The following is a 22705-nucleotide window of genomic DNA, read 5'->3' as shown; positions in this document are numbered from 1 at the left end:
ATATCTCTAAAATTTCAGTTGGATTCCCCTACCCTTAACGAAAAGATTATCAAGAGCTCCTTGAAAATATTTATTTACAAAAATTTCACCATCACTTTTCAAACCTAAAATAGGTTTACCCTTTAAAGGCAATCCTATGATATAAGGACATCTTCTAAACCAAAGTGAACGGCTACATTATCATTAGCCTAAAACATGACTCTCTTTCTCGAAAGAGGCAGCCAATGCCTCGATTAGGGTGCACAATGCTTTGCCCCTTTTCAGCTCAACCTCAAAATCGCACAAGCTATCTACATGTTAACATACTTGGAATGTCATTGTTCCAAAACAAAAGTAAAAAAGAATAAGGATTGATAGATTTCATTAAAAAACAAAAAATAGGCTTATGCATCTTGCCTAACAGAAAAAACATTGCACAACAGCAATGAAAACATAATGTTGCACCTGCACGACTACAAAACACCCTAGAACAGTTGTACATCATAGTTGTACAACACTAAAATAGACCACAAAAACACCTAGAGTAGTGTATAGCACAACTAAACTTAATCAGCAGCAATCTGATAAAAAAACCCATCTTAACCATTTTCCACCCACAACTACCTAGTTAGTAACAATTTCTTAAGTTTAAGTTAGAAACATGTTAAAGTCTAAGCTACAATATTTCATTATTAAACACAAACTAGAAGAAAACAAGTAGAGTTTTCTTCAAGAAAATTTAGAGAGAGAACAAAGCTCCCAATCTCTGTATATCACAAACCCTCTGCTCTCCAAACCCCGCCCTCATCTTTAGGATTTGCTTATTCGGTTGAAAACAAGTTAAATTGGTGACCCGACCTGACGAAGGCCTCAAGTCCGATTAAACTGGTCAGACCAGTTGGGTTTTAAAACCTGCTTGTCAATCAGGAAAGTTGATTAGGTCCTAGAAAGTAAGAATTTGCTCCCATAGGTTCAACTTGTCATCAGTGTTTAGAGCACTTGCATCATGGTGTGATGGTGTTGCATTTTCACCATCAAAGTTGTTGTACCTAGTTCACATTCCTAAATTTTCAAACAAACAAATTAATGCTAACTTGTTTTTCATGAATGAAACAAAAAATCAAATTAAAAGCAAACAAACTTACAATGCCTCTTTTTTTTTACTCAAAGACAATAGCATAATTCTCGAGTCCTTTGTTGTGCCCAAGTCCCTAACATAACCACACTTTTTGTTCTAAGGTTAGTCACTTTACTCCCTTTTTTCTTCACACTAATACCCTTTCACTCGTTGTTCTTGTTCTCCCAAGAGTTTTTAAGTACAATTGGTGGCTCTAGTTGTGTATAAGGAAAGTCAGGCCACATGGCTTGGTAGGTATACGATGTTGATATTTCCAGAAGTCAATAAATACTGTCCTTCTTTAAACACTCAATGTAATCGAATGGTGATTCTTTCCTTATATTTATTGTTGTCATTGTGTGGCAGCTTGGGTACCTAGTAAGTTGAAAAATCGCATAATCACAATGTCGATCTCTAAGTTTAAGAATAAGCTCTTATCTTTGTCCACCATTTCATATTGCATACACAAGATATGTAAGGTTAAAACCCCGACCATATTTACATGCTTCATCGATTTTATTTTGAACCTTGAGATGAAGCTCACCAACCCAACTCATGCATTCATGTACCAATAGGCCACCAGTTACTAAGGTTTTGTGAAGAAAGGTAAGGGATAGTAGGGTGGGTCTCATAGTTCAGAAGCAGTTGGTTTAAGGGATCATCCACGTGGTAGGAATTGGAAGAGTATTAGTGTGGGGACAGTTAATGGGTTGAGTAACAAATTTTATATAGATGAGTAGAATCTAGGGAAAAGACAAGTTTTTTTTAAAGGGAATTATAGGAGGTTACCTACTCCTCGATTGATAGGAACTATCTTTTCTTGCTTATTTGTTTTACTTTGTTCTCCTATTCTAATCTTTGCTAAATTTGATCAACACAAAAAAGGTTTTTCCTGTTATTTGATGTTTGGTGTTGGGTTGCTGGTTTCGATTCAATTTATTTAGATTCCCATCAAATTGGTATCAAAGCCAGTTTTTGGGTATGGTAAATCAAGATGGAATAAATCGATGATTGGAGAAAGAGATGAGAAGTATGAAGGAAGATCTCGACATATTAAGGAGTACCTTCTAGAACTCTAGAGTGGATGAGAATGGGAGACAGAGGATGAAAGTAGAAATTGTGATAAAGCAATACGTTAAGCCGCAAAACTCTAACCATGATGGAAGCAGTGGCTAGGAATGTTTGAGGGAAGTGAGTCTGGCAAGAAAGAAAGAAATGAAGAAACTAGAGTTACCCATTTTTAGTGGTGATGACCCGTATGGATGGATTGTTTGAGCTAATCAGTATTTTAATGTCAACCGATTCAAAGAGAACACAGAAGGTTGAGGCCACCGTTGTGTGTATGGAGGGACATGCATAATTGGCATCATGGGTTGACTCAAGGGCACCAATAATTTGCTGGGGGGCTTCCAAAACACGGTGATTGACCAATTCCACCATCTTTCAAGGACTCGGCTATGAAGCATTGGTTGGCCTGAAACAGACTCGATCGATGACAGAAATCTAGGATAATTTGAATCCCACACAACGCCATTGCGAGAGGCAAAGGAAGACTTATTAATGGGCTTTTTTACTAATGGACTTAAAGAGGAAATTCAGCTGATTGCAGCTCTCCAAGCCCAATTCTCTGTTTGAACTCATTGATCAAGCCCATCGAATAGAAGAACGAATCAGGTCTTAGAGAAGTCTAAAATTAAAACAATCGGGCCTAAGTGGGAAGAAGGGTTCTTATCCAATGGACTCTTTTCGTGTGATACCCACCCAAAGTGGTGCGTCTAGGATAGTGACCAACCCAACCGAAATTCAGAGCAAGGTTTTCTTCCCCAAATCGATCGATCAATCGATAGAAAGGAGAGACAAACGGAAACTGCAGCATCAAGTTCTAGAAGGGTATTTTTGGCGATTCTCAGAGGCCGAAATTCATTTCAAAAGAGAAGAGGGTTGTGTTTCCGATGTGATGAGAAAATCAATCCAAATCATAAATACAATTTCAAAGCAAGTCGTTTCTAAATCTTGTTGATCCTGCCTAACGACAACGAACTAGAGGAAAGAAGAACCACCAACTAATGAAAGGATACCTGAAATCAGAAGGTAACCCTTTAGCCCTTTCAATGAATTCTATGTGGCATCACTTTTGATCAGACTTGAAACTCAGAGGTCAATAGCTAAGGAAAGTAATTGTTTGGTAGATAGTGGGGCGTCCCACAACTTCATTTCGCATGAATTGGTGCGAAAATTGAGGGTGAGTGTTAAGGGGGGAAAAACTTTGGGGGATGGTTGACAATGGGTTTTTTTGAGAGGAGAGGGCATTTCAAAGCAGTTAAATTGGAGATTCAATGGATTACAATTAACAAGAATTTTTTTTCCACTTGATTTGGAGGGACCAGTGTAGTATTGGGAATTACTTGGTTAGCTCCTTAGGTGATATGTGTTCGATTGGAGGAAATTAACTAGCAATTTGAAGTTAAGGAAAATAGGTAGTTTACAAGAGGATCATTCCTTGGTTAAAACAGTGGTGTCTCTTAGGCCATGCTTCAGTCATACAAACAACGAGAGATAGTTACCTAGTGGAGTTTTTTTTTCTATAAATATAGATGAACTCATGAACACTGGGGGAACCACCTGATCCTAGGGTTTAGCAGTGTTGGAAGAATTTAGAGGTTTATTTGACCAGTCAACTAGACTCCCTCTCCATAGACAGCAAGGTCATGCATATTGTTGCAAGAAGGAGCTCTACCCCTAATATCCATACCTAGTGACTTACTTCCAAAAAAATGAGATTGAGCGATTGGTGGGAGAGTTAGTAACGGAAATTATCCAACCTAGTACCATAGCAAAAACTCAAGAACAACAAAAGTGGATATCGAATTGATGGGGTTTTCATTTGAAATTCTTTACTACCCTATGCACACTAATCAAGTGGTTGATGCCTTGTCCAAGAGAAGATGATTCAACCTTGACTGCCTTTTCTATTGTTTAGTTCACTGACTACAAAGAGTTAGTTGATGGAGCCCAATGAGACCCAGCTCAACTCATTATCCAGGATATGTTATTTGATTCCAACAGCAAACCCAATTATCATTCAACATGTTGCCTTTTGTACAAAAACATGTTAGTCTCTTCAATAATCCAAATTCATTCCTAAATGTTGGAAGAGTTCATTGTAGTCCTAGTAGAGGTCATTCTAGGTTCTTCAAAACCCATAAAAGGTGATTGGAGTGGTGCTTTGCGAGGGTATTAGAAAAGATGTGCAAGAGTTTCAAGGTGTGCCCCCCTACCAATTGAATAAACACTCAATCCTTAAACTTGTGTCTTCTCCAACCTCTACCATTCCCTTCCAAGTCTTTGAGGATTTGATTATGGACTTCATTGGTGGCCTCCCCAAGGCCCGAAGCCATGACATTATCCTGGTATGGTGGATAGACTACCTAATACAACAATTTCATTCTCTTGTGTCATCCCTACAATGCCAAAGATGTGTGGTGTATTTGTCAATGAAATTGTGAAGTTTCATGGATTCCCACAATCCAATCATATCTGATTGCGACAGAATATTTATAAGCCAGTTTTGGCAAGAACTTTTCAAGGTTTTGGCACCACACTTAAGTTTAGTTCTGCCTACCATCCGTAGACTTAGGCCAAACAGAAGAAGTTAATTGATGCTTAGAGGCTTATTTACGATGCTTTTGCAGTTTCCACCGAGCAGTGCGTAAATAGCTTCCTTGGCTAAGTTTTGGTTCAATATACTTATTAACAATTCCACTAAAATGGCCCTCTTAAAGCTTTATATGAAAGAGATCCACCCACTTTCCTTAATTTACTGATTGTCCTTCCATGATTGAATATGTGAACCAACAAATGTTGGAAAGAATTCAATCCTGAGAGAGCTCAAGGACAAACTCACAGTAACCAAGCCATATGATAGGTGTTGATCTACACCGTAGAGATATCATTTTCAACTAGGAGACTTTGTGTACTTGAAGCTCCAACCCTACAAGTTTAGATCCTGGCACGAAAACTTAATAAGAAGTTAAGCCCGCGTTTCTATGGTCCCTTTGCAGTCTTAGAAAGAATTGGTCAAGTTGTTTACAAACTGGGCTGCCTCTCATTGCTCACTTCATCCAATTTCCTGTTTTTACAACTCACAGTAGCCTGCACAACTCTGTTCCTATACAGCCCTTTCCTAAATTTTTGAATGAGACTTTGAGCTCCTTGATCAACCAAAATCATCCTCATCAATACGTACTCTCTTAGATAGTCCTCAAGAGATCCTTATTCAATGCATGTATCTTCCCACCTTCAAAGCTACTTGGGAATTGATGATGTTGTCAATTTCCAATATCCTCACTTTCACCCTTGAAACAAGGTGGTTTTTGTGAAAAATGAATAGAAATGACAGTAAGGGAGTCCATAGTTCATGAAGAGTTGGTTTAAGGGATCATCCACATGGAAGAATTGGAGAGCATTAGTGGGAACAGTTAGTGGCTCGAGTAACCAAATTGTATATAGATGAGTAGCAGTCTAGGGAAAAGGCAAGTTGTTTCTAAAAGGGAATTGTGGATGTACCTAGCTCCTCAAATTGCTAGGAACTATCTTTCTTGCTTATTTTGCTCATTTGTTCTTATTGTTCTCCTATTCTAATCTTTGTTGAATACTGATCAATCAATATAGAGGTTGTTTCTTGTTATCTAGTGTTGGTGTGGTTGGCTGATTTCATTTATTTATTTAGGAGTTCCTCAATACCTCTCTCTAATATTCACCATAAACATCTCAAACACTCTCCACACTAGTTAATGAGACGCACCTCTATAATGGTCAAATCCAACATTAAAACACTAAGAACAATTGTTGTTATTGAATTAGGTGAAGATGAGTTGTCAAATAGATGTCTAACCAATGTTTTACGGTATTTTAGTCAGTATTGATACCTTGCAAGATGTGATCTTCTTTATCTTCTCTCATACCTTATCAAAGACACTTTGTTTGATACCTGGTTGCATCCTAGAAAATATTTGGTAGTTTATTGGGGGCCACTTTCTCCTAAGTTGGCATGGATATGCCTCACCACTAATCGAAGATTAAATCCAAGCCACTCACCTCTAAGGCACCAATAATCCTTTTGCGATCACTCATAACCATATAGCGCTTGTTCTCTTCCCCAATGAACTCTTTCAACAGCCTCAAAAGCCATCTCCAACTATGAATTTCTCACTCTCACAACAAATGGCAAATGAGAACACACCATTTTTACATTCTTGTAAAGAGTGACAATAGAATACCCTTGAAATGAGTTTTAAAGTACCTCGTCAAGTCCAGTAAATGACCGATGTCCAGTCATAAAACCAATCTTACAATAGGCAAGGCACTAACCAACCTCCAAAAAAAAGCTGAGTCCTTTGGTCCTTCTTCATTTTTCACTCAGTCAACTAGTAGAATCCAATACCAATATAGGCATACTATATCAATCTCAGAAAATCCCCCACATATCACACACCCATGTTATATAAATTCAACTCTAGCCCTTTCATATCATGTGGATGTTGACTCATACTTTATAATCGTTTTTAGCTTTCATTTGAAGTGATTGTACGAACATTGGCATGCATCTCTCTAATAGTGGGCTCTAGCTTCTAGCACACCAGGAGCAATTCCTTCTTTAATAATAGTACATTTTTGGCAATATGTTTACCCTCATATTTGCTTGCATACCAACATAAACAAAACAATGGTACTCTTCAGTCACCCATGGAAAGCCCTTGGGGTGTGATGATGGACTTGCAAGGGTTGCCTATCTCAACTGGATTAACTTGTTATATAGAAGTGAACCTCAATTATCATATTCATCAAAAATGAACATTTTGAAAGTCTTCATCAGTCTCAATGATGATACGTGATTTGACCGTGGTACATAAACACTCTAAGTTTTCCTTGTCTGGATGATTGGGTCACTTTGAGCTCACAATTTGCTTGTGAAAGTAAATGAACACACTAAATTCTTGGTGGTCAATAGTTTTCTTTTGCAACTGAAAGCAGATGATCTTTCTTTGACTAGTTACTTTCCTTTAGTCGAGTTAATGTAGCTATGCTATTCCTAGTTCTGATCTCTTCTCGTGACTCTGGTAAAACAACTGTTAACAACACTTAGGTTGAATTCCACTTGTAGTGATAGGGCAGGCTCACTCTGACCAAGGAGGGAGCTTTCGCTTCCTTTTAGGTCCTATGTTCATCATAGGTGACAAGTGAAGCAAGAAAAGCACGGTGTCGAGGGAAGCCAGTAAAGTAGTCTTCACTGAAAATGTGCAAGTGCAACCATACATTAAATGGAACAATTTCGCAACTTGCACACCCAACCAAACATAATGGTTTACTCATTCATTCAAATAATATTCAACTATTTCCATTGCATCAACAACAAATCAAAACAGAATATAAAAAAAGGTATCTCACAAGGGCCGTTTGGATCAGGGCTATATAAGAAAACGGGGGTAATTTTCGTTTATTTTGCAAGATTTATGTGTTTGGTTTGCAAGTAATAAAATATTACAGTAATCTTTTATTGCAAATAGTATTTACTGTTGGTAATATGGGGGATAATCTTATGGGTGTTATTAAAACATTACCGGGGTAATCTAATTTTTCTACACATTTTGCCTTTAATTGAAAACCATTTCGGACACAATTGCCCTCAAATGTCTACCAAATAACAATTAGCCCATCTCCCCTACATTTGAGAAATTAGCTAAAACACCCCAGCCACAAAAAAGTTTAAAAGTTAACAAAATACCCCCAATCACCCAAGACCACCGCCAGCCGTGACTCACCATCGCCAGTCGCCAGTGTCAGTCGTCATAATGGCGCACAACCGACGAGATTTAGCTAATCGTGCACCAGTAAAGCAAATTCATGGCCAGAAACGGCTAGACCTAGTGTTTCTATGGCCGTTTCACGGCCAAAGATGTGGTCGTGAAAAGACCACAGATCTAGCCTTTTCACAGCCACATCTTTGGCCGTGAAATGGCCATTGATCTAGCTGTTTTTTGGCCATGGATTTGTGATCTATGGCCATTTCTGGCTTTGCCAATGCACAACCAACCATATACGGCTAATCGTGCGCCATTCTGTCAACTGTCAACGACGGCCGACGGTGGTAGCTGGCTGCTAGCAGTGACTTGGGATGAGTGGGAGTGATTTTGCTACAAATTAAAGTTTGATATGGCTGGGGTGTTTTAGCAAAATTTCAAATGTAGGGGGTTAAAAGAATGATTCAAAAAATAATAATCATAAATACTATTATATTAATATTTAAAAATGAGGGCAATTTAGTAATCTATATAACATACCCACTCATTTATCCTCCCAACCAAACATATTATTCACCAATTTATTCAAACCAACCAAACACATTTTCTAAATATTTCCAATAATCTTCAAGGTAATATTTCTTTCTGTTAATATAATATACCCTTATAATAAAACATTATATGATTCAAACGCCCCTTCATAACTTAATAACTTTAACATAAACCAACCAATAAACTATCGTATTCTCAACAAGTTGAATATGACATTTTTCGAGCAACATTATTACACAAACAAAGACAGCATATAATAAACAACCACCAAAATAATATAATTATTTTTGTTTGCGTCATTAGGGGATAAAAGTGCAACCAAAGGTACAAAGGGTTTTTTAAATTTAATTTTATTAATTGTCAATCACAATCATTTACCTATTTATTCACTTTAAAAAAAATGTTAAAAACACCCAAAACTAATTTTATTGATGAAATTATCTAATACAATTTTAAAAATAAAAATTGAATCGCACTATCTAAAATGGTTATGCTTAAAGTAGACAATATTTTAATTTCATTACTTTGCTTATATAATNACATACGAAAAAAATAGCTGGAGATTGCAGATTTCTAGCTAATAAACTTCGTTTAGAAGTTCTATTGCAGGTTGGCCGGTGTTGGATTAATAAATATTCGTATTATTTTGCATCGAAAGTAATTGGCTAAAATCTTCTACACATATACTTTTAATACAACTGGGGCAGATTATATACGTATGCCGTGGTTGGTGGGTTTCCAGAGGCATTGGTGTAATCTACAGATCTGAGGTTTATATGGTTTTGTGTTGAAAAGACGTTTCTAGGTCTCTAGAAACATGGTAGGTGTTTTCTCATAGGTACTGTTTGCTTTGGACCTAAAATTCATATAATTTTGTTCTGAAAAAACATCTCTAAGTGGTGAAGATGTCTTTGTACTATATAAGTAATTAAAGTTTTCGTCTCTTAACCAACGTGAGACTTTAACACTAATACTTACGAAAAATTGTTATTAATATGATATATTAGGCATGAATTTTTAAGTGACAATGATTTTGTTACTATCAATTACATTTTGATTTTCATGTCATAATTAATGGAGAATGGTGCTTTAACGTAGTAAAGAAGATTTGAGTTCCAAGACCTTAAGAGTTCAGATAGTCTTAGCATGTTGGCAAAGCTAAGAATAGATGAGCTGGATCTCAATTAGTTTCTGGGAAAGCGTAATTTGATTAATTAATTATCACATAATTGCAAGGTTTTTGCTGTGCATTATTGGAAAATCCAACTTTTGCAGTGGAACTACGCCACTGCCAAATATTAATGTGAAATACGAGAATACACGTGAGTCTGTCTTTTTCGATATTAAGAAGATTGATTTTCATGTCAAAGTAAAGTCACAACGAATCCATTGAGAATGACAGCTGACTCCAAATCTTACTGGCTTCCACAGTTTCTTTATCCATTTGTTCTCATAAAATCAAGGTACGCCTTGCCATTTAATTTCCGAGCAAAAAATTCCTTGAAATACTTCTCCAACGGGACAGGCCGGAAAATCGCTGGACTATTTGGGCGAATCAGGCTTGGTGCCGGGCCCAACTCAGTGTCTAGCTTGGAACTATAGAATGTTGCTACAGACAGCCTCTCTTTCATTGAGTTTACCGTTGCTCGGTGCTCAATGCTCTTATAGATGCCATTGCTCACAATCTGTAGATGCAAATTAGAGATGTCATAAATAGCAATTTCGCCGTATGTTTTTCATTATTACAAAAAATATATAATAAAAACCTAACCCCATTTAAACTTATCCAAATCTAACCCGACTCGAGCACAAATATTAGTAAACTAATTCTAAACTCAATTAGACAGTGGGTTTACCGTGAAGGGGGTGTTGCTCTCTCACCTCCAAATGAGTCGCTGTAAGCAAACAATCAATCAAAGTTAAGAGAAATATACACTATATTCATCAATAAGTTCACAGTCGTTATTCTTTTGAACTTTTAAGAATATCTATGTTATGAATTTATTTCTCAATTATATGCCATGAAGATTTTTCATTTTATAATATTTTTTATAACGAAGAATGTCGTGAATCTTATCTTGTATTTGTCAGTGTAAAAGCTCAAATTAAATTAGGATAGCATTCTGGTCATAATTTACAGCCAAGTGGCTTCATTATCCAATGCAAGAACAGAAATTTTCCCGGTAGTATAAGAAGTTCAAAAGCAAATTTTACCTCCATGATGTCTCCGATGTTGACTACAAAAGCATTTGGAAGCCGTGTAACTGGAATCCATCTCCCATCTTTGTGAATTTGAAGGCCTTCAGTGTCATTGAATTGATAGAGAATAGTGAGAGCGTCAGCATCAGAATGTGGTGTGAAACCAATGGCCTTCTCTGGTTCAGGACATGGAGGATAATAATTCATTCTCATTGATTGAACTCCATCATTCAACATATCTCTCATCTCTTCACAATCCATGTTTAATGCTTTAGCCATGTGATCTAATATTCCCATAGCTAGCTTTTTCACTTCCATGGAATAAGTTTCTAACACCTCTCTGCCCCAAATTCATGAAGATGAACATAAAAATCACATCTTTCTGTCAACATAAAATTTCCTCAGCAGCACTAAGTCAGTACAGTTAATAAACCACTAGACCCTAAACTATAAATCTATCGGACTATTCCATGTGAAACATGAATCTAATTCTATGGATTACTGTACTTTTAGAATTAATCACCACATTTGTAAACCATAGCGACAAAAGTGTATGGTAAACAGTTTCAAATTAATTTTATAGAGACCAAGACTGGTTTAATTTGATTGAATGATATGGATGTGGCAGATTAAACCGATTGAGAGTTATAAATAATAGCTCTAATTAGCAGAGTTGAATTGGGCTGATGGAGATAGAGAGATTGAGACACCTGAGATTTGGAGGAAGCTTGTTAAAGAGTTGAGTGTTCCTCAGATTGAGTGGAAGGGTTGTGATATAGAACATATCTGACCAGTCTAGCTTTTGATCCTCTGAAACCACAAAGAGCTGCCCAAAACCTTCATGGTTGTCTGGCTCCTGCCACAGCTGCTTCTTTTCTTCATATGGAAGTTTGAAGAAATTTTCAATTTCCATCTTGAATTTCTCCAGCAATGAAATACTGACTCCATGGTTTATAACCTGAACTTCATATAAATTTTCATCAGTTTCTGATTAACTTAGTTGCTCTTTATCTTTGAGATGAATAATTAAGTTGACAGTACGAACCTGAAAGAATCCCCATTCTTTGCAAGCTAAGTGCAGCCTCTCCAATTCATAATCCACAGAAGCCAATTTCTGAAGATCAATGACAGCTACAGATGGAAGACAGGAGTCATGGGTGGCAATCGGAGGGTCGTCATGAGAACGAATATATCGAGGTGGGATGTCGACGATGGGTTGTTTTGCTAATTCCTGAACATTTGGTACTATTAAAGATTTACCAAAGTTGACTGCTGCTCCCCTCTGCAACTCTAACTCCATCACTAACAAACAACGAAGCAGCAACAGTAACCACAGGTTAGATTGGAGACAAAGACTCCGGTTTATCGCAAAAAGTTGGACTTCGATAATGTTGAAATTTATCCTTACTGGTCCAATGATGTTTCGAGGCCTAATTTTTCTTTTATATATTGTTAATATATGATAGGAAGCATCTATCAACTCAAACAATTGGGATGGACGGTGGGTCTTTTATGGTTTCGATTGAACTTTTTTAAAAAATCGATTTATCAAAAAAAAAGTGTCCAAACCCTTTATAACTCACATGTCTAAATTGGATTTGTCAAAAATATATATGATTTTAAGAGATATGAATGGGAAAGATTACTAAAATCATATCATGAAAATTAAAAAATTATCCGAACAAATTAATAGAACAAAATAGTTAAGACATTTATTTAAACTATTAAGTGAAAGTTGTGAGAGTTTACTGATTGAAAAAAATCAAATCAAAATATTACTTAATATTATAAAAATGACGACTTGAAAAAAGATGGACCTAATATTAGAGCCAGTGCTGAGGTGGGTTGGGTGATTGTGACCAGTGACTCAATCATTATACAGACCTCGGTTCAACATTTTACAAGTATGAAACAATAATATTATATTTACAAAGAAATTTTTTAAAAATTTACATACAAAATGAGGTGGTAAAAAATAAATAAAAGAGTGAAACAAAAAATCAAACTCATTAAATCCACTCTTCCATTCATTTGTTGTCACATCACTTTGTATGAAGATCTTTATAAAATTTCTTTATAGGTGTAGCATTACTCAATAACAAATTATCATCAACATTTTACAGGCACAAAGAAAAAATTATTAGATTAACACAAACACCTCGTCCATTCAACTTTCTTTATGGTTTCTTTAGGGTTTTCTTACATCACACCCTTTCAACATATAAAACTAACAGGTTACCCCCATAATTAGCCACTTACACCTCTACATCAATTTTTGGTGTTAAAATTAAGAGTAAACTACTTTTTCTCACCCTAGGTTTGTCTTAATGACATTTTCCCACCCAAAAAGTTTCAAAATACAGTTTTCCCACCTAAAATTTATATTCCATTAATATCTAAAATACACTTCACTTTCTCAGTCAATGATTGGTGAGTTATCAAGAGTCAGAGTAAGAGGAGTTTTGTAGAATGGAGGTCGGTGGATCAAATGGTGGTGACAGATTGAATATTTGTCACCGGAATTAGCCGAAAATCGGCTAAGAACAAGAAATTCTAACTTTGCGATGGCCGACAATCAGAGAGAAATCAGGTGTCTTGATAAAGAAGAGACTAGAGATCCAAATTGTGATGATGGAGAGAATTTTTGTAGCCGAAATCGACCAGAATTGGTTTTGGGTATTAAACAGAATATAAACTTTAGGTGGAAAAATGATATTTTAAAATTTTTTGGATGAGAAATGGTCATTAAGGCAAACCTTAGATGGGAAAAAGTTGTTTACACTTAAAATTAAATAAGGGAAGGGAAAAAAAAAAGACCTTATATTTTAAAAATAAGAAGAATTATAAATTAAATATTTTTAAATAATAAAAAGAATAATCAGGGTGCGTTTGGTGCGCTGCACTGGACTGAACTAATTTTTTCGTACTGAATTGGATTAAATATAATATTGCCACGTATTTGTTTCAACATTGTACTTAACTAAATAATAAATATTTAGTATTTAGTATTCAAAAAGTAAAAAATTTTAAATATTTTAAAAATTAAATAAAATTTTGAAGATAATAAAAGTTTTAAACTGACAGTGGGGTCGCCAGCCAACGCTGTTGGAATCTAGACTCAGTCTTGGATGACGCATCTGATGACATCAATATCGTGTCAGACAATCTCTCCAATGGCGCAAACATGAAACGACACGATACCTTAATAAATTACTTGTAGAACGAGACCTATAATAAATTACTTGAACGTTGGTCACATTTTGCGAGTGTTCAAACAATAATGCTACCGAGTACCGACACTGCAATTTTTGTACCAAAATATTATATCGGTCTATGTATATCATGTCTCTAATTTCTTTAACAATTTTTTTCTAATGAATGATCGTCCATCAAATTTGAATAGTCGTTCACTCACATAGACATTCATCCATATTATATGGACAGAGGTCCATATATTAGGGACGGACGTTCCCATTTAATCATAAGTAAAATAGAAATTTTTTTTTTTTTAAATTAGGGACGATCGTTCATCTGTTATGGATGACCATCCCTTCATTTTGGACAGGCGTTCATAAATAAGGGACATCCGTCCTTAACCAAAATATGAAAAAAAAAAAAAAATTGGGGACAACCGTCCCTTAAGTTTGAACGGGCGTCCATTCGTCCATACTTTTAAAAAAAAAAAAAAAAAAAACACCTTCTGATCTTCACTCTTCTTCTTCTTCTTCGCCAAACCAAAAACCACAGCAACATCTCTCACAACATAGCTCATTGATCTCCATTGATATCCAGTTGATCCTTACGCTAGAATCTGGGAAGCAGCAACAGGAGAATTTGGATTAACAACAGTCTCAAATGAAGCATCCTCCATTAAAGTAACTACTCCACCTGACAATCCTCCACCATTGGTGCTACAAAATGCTGTAACTTCTTCAAGCACTTTGATAGGGATAAATATAATCACAAAACTTCCTGAAAAGCCGACTCCCTTCTTCATGGCGACCTACTTCTCTGAAGTAACTCAGCTCGGCCACAGTAACACCTCAAATTCATTTTGCAGCAATTCTAATCCTCCCACTGAATTACAACATAAACAAAACAAAAATAACCTTTAGATCATAATCACTTGGTTTGAAGGCTTCTAAGCACTTGAAAGGAGATGGCAATGGCGTAGGAGTGGTATCAGCTGGGAATGTGGCACAGGCTAGCACAAGTGCTTCTCAAGAAAATGCCCCAGAATGGGTTAAGAAAGACAAAAGGAGATTGCTCCATGTTGTTTATCGTGTTGGAGATTTGGATAAGACGATAAAGTATTCAGTTTTTATTTAACTTCAACGGCAATGTTAATGTTATAAATAAGTTTCTCTTTGAAACAATATTATTGTAATAATCTTGGAAGGATATTAATGTATTTGGTGACTTTAGATTCTATACTGAGTGCTTGGGGATGAAGTTGCTGCGGAAACGGGACATACCGGAGGAGAGATATACAAATGCCTTTCTTGGTTATGGACCAGAAGATTCTCACTTTGTTATTGAACTCACTTACAGTAAGCTCTCTGCCTGCTCCTTTGTTTTGTTAAGCTTTGCTAAACTCTGAAATAGCTGAACTTCCGGTGAACCTTCTGCAGAATACTGAGATGTTAAATAATTTTCGTACATGACTTTAATGGAGGATGCTTCATTTGAGACTGTTGTTAATCCAAATTCTCTTGTTGCTGTGGTTTTTGGCTTGGCGAAGAAGAAGAAGAAGACCGAAGAAAGTGTTTTTTTTTTTTTTTAAAGTATGGACGGGCGTCCATTAGGCATCCAAACGTAAGGGACGACTGTTCAAAATTTATGGACGGCCATCCCCAAATTTTTTTTTATTTTTTTTATTTTCATATTTTGGTTAAAGACGAGCGTCCCTTATTTGTGGACGCCCGTCCAAAATGAAGGGACGGCCGTCCATAACGGATGAACGACCGTCCCTAATTTTTATAAAAAAAAAAAAAATTATTTCATTTTACTTATGAACGGGCATCCATTAAATGGGGACGCTCGTCCCTGATATATGGACCCCCGTCCATATAATATAGACGAGTGTCCATGTGAGTGAACGGCCGTCCAAATTTGATGGACGGTCGTTCACTAGAAAAAAATTGTTAAAGAAATTAGAGGCGTATTACACGTAGGCCGGTACAATATTTCGGTACAAAAATCCCGATGTCTGTAACATTATTGAGTGATCAAATACATGCCAAGGCTAATATTTTTTAAGCGCACACACATAAGAAAAAAGTTAGCGGTGGTTGATGTGTTGATTTATTCTGATTTAATAATTTAATTAACTTGTCTAAAGTAAAATTGAAGTTAATTTATCCTCATATGCAACACGTGTTAATAGTTAAAAAAAAATTACATAACATTAACTTACATATAAATTAAAGAGTAAATGACTTTTTTCCACCCAAAAAGTTTTAAAATAACACTTTTTCACCCAAAGTTTATAATTTGTAAATACCTAAAATACACTTTCTTTTCTCAATCAGCATTCTGAGAGTTATCATGAGCTAAGATAAGAGAGGTTTTATAGAGCGGAAGCCGATGGTTCGAATAGTGGTGATTGATTGAATATTCGCCATCGAAAATCAGCTAAAAACAGAAAGCCCTAGCTTTGCGATGGACGGTAATCAGCAAGAAATCAGGTGTCAGAATGAAGGGAGTTTTGTAAAGAAGAGACCGGAAGTTCAAATGATGGTGACGACATTGTCGGAATTGGCTTTGGGTATTAACAAATATAAAGTTTGGGTGACAAAGTGATATTTTGAAACCTTTTAGGTGGAAAAGTGTCAATAAGGCAAACCTTGGGTGGGCAAAGTGTCACTAAGGCAACCCTAAATAAATTAAGATGTAATCAGAAGTTAATGTATAACCCACATGCACCATATCCTCAGTTGTTAAGAGGATTTCTCTCTTGTGCAACTTGTGCCAGTATTTAATTCTATATTGATAGAACACATGCCCTGAGTGTTAATGCATCCACATGCTTTTGTTAATAATTCATTTCTCGTAGCTTCCAGGAAGTTACCCAGTTCTTAATTAAATAATTCATAAAATTTCAAAAAGTTCAACTAATTCCCTTCTTTTTCTGTGTATGTTAATACCCTTAATGCCATTTCGAGGTACGTATATACGATTGTTTTTACTTGAAGCGATGATCAATATGGCATCATCTCAACCACCACTTGAGAACTCTGAATTCTCCATAGTTAGTGTGCAGGAACTCATCAAAGACCCTAATATCACTGTGCCAAATAGCTTCTTTCGTCCAGATCAAGAGCCTCCAAAACTCTTAAACGGAAACCATTATTTCCCTGCAATCCCCACTATTGACTTGGAACGTTTGGTTTCCAAGGAACAGGCGGAGCTTGAACTAGCAAAGTTGGAATCGACGTGCAAAGAATGGGGTATCTTTCAGGTTAGTAATCGTTAGTGGAACTATGAAGGTTCGTCTAGTTGATTAATTTTAATTTCATGAACCCAAGTTTTGTGTTACTATGATGTAGTTGGTGAACCATGGAGTTAGCTCTTCACTGCTGGAGAAGCTGAAATTTGAGATCCAAGAATTTTTTAATCTTCCTCTAGAAGAGAAAATGAAATACAAAATAAAGCCTGACGACTTTGAAGGTTATGGAAGCGTCGTCCGATCCGATGGAAAACTTGATTGGGGGGATAAGTTGTACATGACAACTAACCCTATTCACATGAGAGAATCGCACCTTTTCCCAGAGCTCCCTTCATCCTTAAGGTCATCCATCCTTCTCTTGGATCTCAGAGAAATAACATCTTTAATTTCTTTTTGGTAAAATTTTAATGGTTTTATTATCTGGCATTTATTATTTATTTAATAGTGCATGCACATGCAGGAATACTTTAGAGTGTTACTTCCAGGAATGCAAAATCTTTCCAGAAAACTTCTTGGAATGATAGGAAGACTCTGAACACGGAGATTAAAGAAATGGAAGAATTGTTTGAAGATGGGATGCAATCAGTGCGGTTTAATTATTATCCTCCATGCTCAAAACCAGAGCTGGTTATGGGTCTTGCACCTCACTCTGATGCTACTGTTATCACTATTTGAATCAATTAATGGAGTTGATGGTCTTCACATTAATAAGGATAGCGTTTGGATTCCCGTCAGCATCCTTCCTGGAGCTCTTGCAATAAACTTTGGGAGATATTCTAGAGGTTGTGTCAACCTTTCTCTCTCGTTTCTCTTAAAAGTAAAATAAAGAAATAGAAAAGGAAGAAGAGAAAATTAATAATAAATTATATCATATAGTTCTCTTCAGTATAATGATACTGAAATATAAATACTAGTTTTAAGATCAGGATTCTTTCTCTACTTAATTTTTACTTGCAGTTTCAAGAATCTAATTTCAAGTTAATAAAAAGAAACAGAATCGCACGAGAGATATCACCAATTTGTATAATTGTCTTAGTCCGTTAGGTTTATAAGACATTCATGATCCTGAAGATTAGACAGGCTCTAATGTAGTTTAGATACTTCAAATACCTAAAAAGAAAAAAGAAAAAATGAGTTTCTGGTTTACATTTGTGTAAACTAATATGTTTATGTTGTGGTAAATAACTTGTACATTTTAATTTATTAATGTGGTCAATAAATCTACACAGATAATGAGCAACGGACTTTATCAGAGCGTCGAGCACGAGCAGAGCATCAATAAACTCGGTGAAAGAGAGGATATCAATTGCTTTTTTTGTCCGCCCCAAGTTTGATGCAGAGAATGGACCTCAAGAAGCCTGATAAATCCTGAAAACCACCATTATTTAAAAGAATAGGGACGGAAGAGTACTTTAAAAGTTTCTTCTCCCGTAAGCTCAAAGGAAAGACAAACTTGGAGTACATGAAGATTGAAAATGGTGAAGGCATGCACCACAATATTGTAATAAATGGTCCTAATATTACTCTTTGGAAGCTTTGTAGTATTATCTCACTGACATGCTACTACGTGTAGTAGAATATTTAATCTACGTAAAAATAATGCGATCTCATAGTTTCGGTTCGGGTCGTTCTTGATAATCTTCTATTTGGGCTTTTGCTTTCTTTAGCCCAGCCCATTAAAATGATAACATTTGTAGCCCATGTCGATCCTTGGATTCATACTTCCTTTAACAATCTTTCTTTTAAACAAGAGTGTGAGTGGATTGGATCATCATTTATAAAAGGATTATTATCCGACACCCCTCCAAGGTTTTAGTGTTAACCACTCACATCCCAAAGGTATGAAAAATTAGCCTGACCTCTCTCATTTAATATAATCATTCTTGTAACGAGGTAAAAATACACCAATTGACATAAATCCCTAAACAACAGCTAAAGGGGAGGTATTGGATAATTGTTCAATGTGAGGGGAGCTAAAGGTAATTTTTCATACTTTTGGGGGTGTGAGTTACTTAAACTGAACCTCTAAGAGAGGTGAGGGATGATAGTCCTTTAAAAAAATATATTTATATCAAAGAATAAAGATGACATACCTCAGTTTCTATAAACAGAATGGAGAGAGCCTTCCCTTTTATCTCCCACTCTCCTAAAGCCTTCCCTTTTATCTCCCAGTCTCCTACCATAGCAAGACAAATATATCGTGTTCTTATCTTAATAGGGCTGAAACCTCTCAAGAGAGGTGAGGGATGATAGTCCTTTTAAAAAAATATATTTATATCAAAGAATTAAAATGACATACCTCGAGTTTCTATAAACAGAAATGGAGAGAGCCTTCCCTTTTATCTCCCACTCTCCTAAAGCCTTCCCTTTTATCTCCCAGTCTCCTACCATAGCAAGACAAATATAATCGTGTTCTTATCTTAATAGGGCTGAAACCTCTCAAGAGAGGTGAGGGATGATAGTCCTTTTAAAAAAATATATTTATATCAAAGAATTAAAATGACATACCTCGAGTTTCTATAAACAGAAATGGAGAGAGCCTTCCCTTTTATCTCCCACTCTCCTAAAGCCTTCCCTTTTATCTCCCAGTCTCCTACCATAGCAAGACAAATATAATCGTGTTCTTATCTTAATAGGGGAGATACCTGAAAGAAAAAGCACAAGAGAGTCCACAATGTTTAAATATTGCTTTTGACCCCAAGTATGTAGAATATCATGGTTGATATATATATAAGAGGTGATTAATAATTTGATAGACCACATCTAAAGAAGAGGAGAAAGGGCATTAGTGGGAAGAAGAGCAGTGAGAATTAGTTAGAGGAATAATCCACATGTCCTAGAATTAGAGAATATTAGTGGGGAAGCATAAAAAGGGAACCAATACTGTGAAAGGGGTTAAGTTGTTTTCTAAAGGGAATATTGTTGGGAGGCCACTAGCTCCTCGAAATGCTAGTAACTATGTTTTCTTTTCTTGCTTATTACTATTTCCTTTGAATGTCTGCATTTGTTACTCTTTTATCAATATAATACATCTCATTATTCTACATATCATTTCCCAGTTTTTGTGTTTGCTTGATTATGAGTGTTTGGCTCAATAACTTTCAGGATTTTGAGGTTGAAACACTCTAAAGTCCAAGCTACAATATTTCATTAATTAAACACAAACTAGAAGAAAACAAGTAGAGTTTTCTACAAGAAAAGTTAGAGAGAGAACAAAGCTTCCCAAATCTCTGTATAATCCTATGGTGATGATACGAGTTGAGGGATAGAAAACATTGCAAGAGCTGCTCATAAAAGAATAAAGAGTAACCCAGAATTACAAGAAACCAAGGGGAGCAAGGAATTAAGCTCCCACTAAGAGACACAACAACCATAGCAAGCCTCAGAGACATGAAGCAATAGCAAGCACACACCACAACAAAAGGAAGCACCTCAGCAGCTATAGAAACCAACCAACCAGTTGTGCCACAGCAGCACCCCAAAACACACAAATAAAAACAGCAGCCATTACAAAAAAAAATTCTTGAACTTCAAATGGAAGTAGCCACCAATAAACTTCCATTGAAAGAGAAAAATCCCAAGACAGGAAATTAAACAACCATTGCAAATTGACAAAAAGAAAATTTTATCACATGGGCTCTCAGACTTTGAAATTATTAATGATACCCCTTTTACCCTTGTTTTTTTATAGTAGGATATTGATCCATGAGACTTGGTTGTTGCCAGACCCTACACCTAACAAAAGCCCAGTAAAAGACAAAACTAACACCAACCACGCACCAGCCCCCCACTTGCTGCCAGTCTAAGCACCAGTCGCACATCAGCCAACTCCAAACAAGAACTACCCAGCCCCGCACATAGTAGGAACATCCACAAAAATCCCAAACAAGACAAATCCTACCCAGAATCGCTCCCCTAGATTTTGAATTTTTTTTTCAAAATCCTACATGTAAAGATATGTTGTGGATAGCTTGTTCTTTACTTTGAAAATCCTTTTTCAATCAACATAAGCTTTCTCTTAGTTTCTTATCAAGAAAAAAGAAATGTATAATAGATAATAACATGTCAATTCCTACACACAGAAGTCCTTTATATTTCAAGCAACATTTAAATTTTCTTGTTGCACTGCACATGCTATAAAATCTTATTAAAGGCAGTCAAACAAAGAAGGTTCCTTGATTCCCATTATATTGTTCTGGCTCCTCAAAATTAACCAAAAGGATCAACAAGACTGTAGAATTTCTCTTCCTCACGAGCAACATATATGGTATCTAGTATTCAGTTTACCTTTAAAAATGCATAACATGTTCTTTTTTATTTCAGACAATTGTAGTAAAAACCTAACAGCACTAGCCCCACAACTAGCAAAAAAAACCCAGCACCACTAGTCACCAGAAAAACCCACCCCCAGCCAATAAAAAAACCCAACAACACCAGCCACCAAAAAAAACTCAGTTCCCAGCCAACAAAAAAACCCAACACCACCAGCCACCGGATAAAAACCCAGCAGCACCAACCACGAAAAAAAACCAAACCCCCAGCTAGCAAAAAACCCAACAGCAAAAAAAAAATGATGTCGAACGACCACTAGCAGCACCAACCCCCCAAGAGAACAAATACATAACACTACCAATAGTCAACCCAATACACACTCCACCCACCCCAATCCAACGACCAACCCTAGTAGGATTTGGCCGTGAAATTTTGCGGAATCTACAGATCTGTTTGTTCTCGCTGCCGAAACTTCGCCAGCTTGTTTTGAGCCCATCCGGTGTTGAAATCGGCGATCCACCCACCTTTTGAAAGAGTATTGACCGAGCTATCTGGTAGTTTCATCACTGCCTATGGTCGCTATTTATTTCACTGGGATCTGGCCATGAAAATTCACAGAATCTGCAAATCTGTTCGTTCTCACTATCAGAACTTCGGCAGCTTGTTTCGAGCGCGTCCAGTGTCAGAATCGGACGATCCACCCACCATTGGAAAAAGTATTGAACAAGCTATCTGGTTGCTAGTAGTTGTTGCAAACAACACAACAAGTTTTTGGCGCCGTTGCCGGGGATTGCAGTCAGGCAATATTGAAATCATTAGTTTAGCTTTACTTTAGATCTTGTTCCATTTTTTTTTTTTTTTTTTGTAGAGGCTTCTTTAGATTTTCACATCACCTTTTTACGCGAATGCACACATTTGTGATGAATGCCCTCGGTTACTCAGCAACGTCACAACATATAAAGTGCTTTGCATACTCATAATTCAAGCTACGGTTTGACGCAAAAGTAAACATGGGTCTCATGAATACTCCTGGTTACTAAGTAGCTCAAAACAGCAGAGTAGTTCATTCAAAAATAAGCACATAAGCATAGTGAATTTATTTCAAGACTGTATATGCACACTTTTTATTTATTTATTTTTCTTTCTTTTTCTTTTCCTCTCTTTTCTACAATTCTTTTATTTTTGTTTAATTGTGTTTTATTTATTTATTTATTTATTTTTGTGTGTTATCGTCAGAACGAGGAACAAGTTTGGGGGAAGCTTACGTGATAGAAGAAGAAGACAATTTCAAGCAGACTAGAACACAGGGTACCTTGTGTCACTTTACACAACCGTGGC

The 22705-nt window shown here is 36.3% G+C and overlaps 1 protein-coding gene and 1 pseudogene across 1 annotated transcript; one reads left to right on the top strand and one right to left on the bottom strand.

Moving 5' to 3' along the window:
* Positions 1–9645: 9645 nt before the first annotated feature.
* On the bottom strand, positions 9646–21441 carry LOC116122480 (protein SRG1-like). Its single transcript, XM_031408320.1, has 5 exons — positions 19395–21441; positions 11693–11949; positions 11358–11605; positions 10663–10987; positions 9646–10133 (listed from the first exon to the last, which is right to left on the bottom strand). Exons 2-5 carry the CDS (start codon positions 11945–11947, stop codon positions 9885–9887), a joined length of 1077 nt encoding a protein of 358 aa, XP_031264180.1. The 5' UTR covers positions 11948–11949; positions 19395–21441; the 3' UTR covers positions 9646–9884.
* On the top strand, positions 16841–18807 carry LOC116122481 (annotated as a pseudogene).
* Positions 21442–22705: the final 1264 nt, after the last annotated feature.

Source organism: Pistacia vera, unplaced genomic scaffold (genome assembly GCF_008641045.1).
Source record: "Pistacia vera cultivar Batoury unplaced genomic scaffold, PisVer_v2 Contig1345, whole genome shotgun sequence".
Classification (NCBI taxonomy): Eukaryota; Viridiplantae; Streptophyta; class Magnoliopsida; order Sapindales; family Anacardiaceae; genus Pistacia; species Pistacia vera.
The sequence above is the reverse complement of the archived record's forward strand: the minus strand, read 5'-3'. Positions and strand labels throughout refer to the sequence as shown.